The following is a 1,537-nucleotide window of genomic DNA, read 5'->3' as shown; positions in this document are numbered from 1 at the left end:
AATTTCCCCATAGGACCCCGGCATCTGCCCCCCTGCCATTTCCCCAGGGGACCCAGCGTCCGGGCCCCCCCACACTCACGTTGCTGTGGGGCGTGGGGCTCTGGCACCCCCCAAGGCACCAGGCGCACTGGGGGTCCTTGGTGCAGGTCCCCCTCTCGGCGTAGAGCGAGCAGTAGTCCAGGTGGTACTGGGGGGACAGTGGGATGGAAATTCCCAGCGCTGGGGGGGGGGGTCGAGGTCCCCACAGCCCAGGGGCTGGGGACCCCATGGCGAGGGGATGGGGGAGCCCGGGGACCCCATGGCGAGGGGAGAATTGGGAACCCCATAGGGAGAGGTGGAAGGGGCGGGGGGACCCAGGGACCCCCAGGGTGGGCTGGGGGACCGGGGGACCCCTCAACCAGAACAGAGATCCCTGGGGTGGATTAGGGGACCTGGGCACCCCCCAGATGGGAGCAGGGACCCCATAAATGAACCAGTGGAACTGCTAACCCCCCCCAGATGGGAGCAAGGACCTCCAGGGGGAACCGGGGGCTCCAGGGACCCCCCAGATGGGCTCAGGGACCTTAGGGATGGGTGGGGAGCTCTAGGGACCCCCCAGATGGGCACAAGGACCCCAGGGGATAACACTCACATTCTGGGCCGGCACCTGGAAGACGAAGGCCGGCACTTTGTAGGCCAGAAGATCTCCTCGGGGGGCCCCGCTGAAGCCCCCCGCCACCAGCAGCACACTGCCCCGCAGCACCCCGGCCACGTGGGCGTAGCGGCCCTGCCCCGGGGACCCCCGGGACCCCTGGTCTGGGAGCACATGTCAGCATCGACGGACCCCCGGGACCCACTGGGATCCCCAGGACCCCCAAACCCCTGTGTGACCCCCAGTCTGGGGGCACATGTCAGCATCGAGGGATCCCCAAATCCCTCAGGGATCCACAGACCCCCCCGTCAGGGGGCACATCAGCATCACAGGACCCCCAAGATCCCCAACACCCTAGTGTCCCACGTGGGACCTATCCCTGTGTGTCCCCCCACCATGGGGCAGCCCCACGTGTGTCCCCCCACCCGTGGGACAGCCCCCACCCCCTCACCGTGGGGCAGCCCGTGGGCCAGTTCGGCACTGGGGACCCACTGGTGGCAGCCGAGGTGATAGAAAAAGATCTCATCCTCGTAGCACTTCTCCTCGTGGTAGTGGATGTGCACGTTCCCCCCTGCGTGGTCAGGGCAGGGGTCAGCCCCTGGGGGGCCGGACCCCCACCTGGGGTAGTGGGGACCCCCTGGGGGACAGCAGGGCCCTGGGGACCCCATTCACCACAAACCACAACCACGGTGATGAGCGGCGGGTCCCTGGGGGGTCTCGGGGCTCGCCCTGGACCGCCCTGCTGCCCCCGATGGGGGGTCTGGGGGTCGCCGGGGGTCCCTGCTCACCGTAGACCACCATGTAGTCGCCGATGACGGTGGCGGTGTGGAAGGCACGCTCGCGGGGTCCGCGGGCGCCGTCCCGAGCCCGCAGCGTGGTCCAGTGCCGCAGGTCAACGTGGAAGAG

At 69.0% G+C, this 1,537-nt stretch overlaps 1 protein-coding gene across 1 annotated transcript; it reads right to left on the bottom strand.

The window, feature by feature from the left end:
* Window positions 1–75: 75 nt before the first annotated feature.
* On the bottom strand, window positions 76–1,531 carry LOC104837646 (multiple epidermal growth factor-like domains protein 8). The gene is made up of 5 exons (XM_010576896.1): window positions 1,420–1,531; window positions 1,083–1,202; window positions 632–795; window positions 145–187; window positions 76–83 (listed from the first exon to the last, which is right to left on the bottom strand). The coding sequence occupies exons 1-5, from the start codon at window positions 1,430–1,432 to the stop codon at window positions 76–78; spliced, it is 348 nt and encodes a 115-aa protein (XP_010575198.1). The 5' UTR covers window positions 1,433–1,531.
* Window positions 1,532–1,537: the final 6 nt, after the last annotated feature.

This window comes from Haliaeetus leucocephalus, unplaced genomic scaffold, assembly GCF_000737465.1.
Source record: "Haliaeetus leucocephalus isolate CR32 unplaced genomic scaffold, Haliaeetus_leucocephalus-4.0 Scaffold552, whole genome shotgun sequence".
Lineage (NCBI taxonomy): Eukaryota > Metazoa > Chordata > Aves > Accipitriformes > Accipitridae > Haliaeetus > Haliaeetus leucocephalus.
This window is presented reverse-complemented; position numbering and strand designations above follow the sequence as displayed.

Bases quoted from the DNA above. Each gene is read 5' to 3' on its own strand.
- LOC104837646 (XM_010576896.1), bottom strand. The intron at 796-1,082 runs GTGAGGGGGTGG...ATGTGCTCCCAG, and splicing joins GGCCCACGGGCTGCCCCACG to ACCAGGGGTCCCGGGGGTCC. The intron at 188-631 runs GTGAGTGTTATC...CTGTCCCCCCAG, and splicing joins TCCAGGTGCCGGCCCAGAAT to TACCACCTGGACTACTGCTC.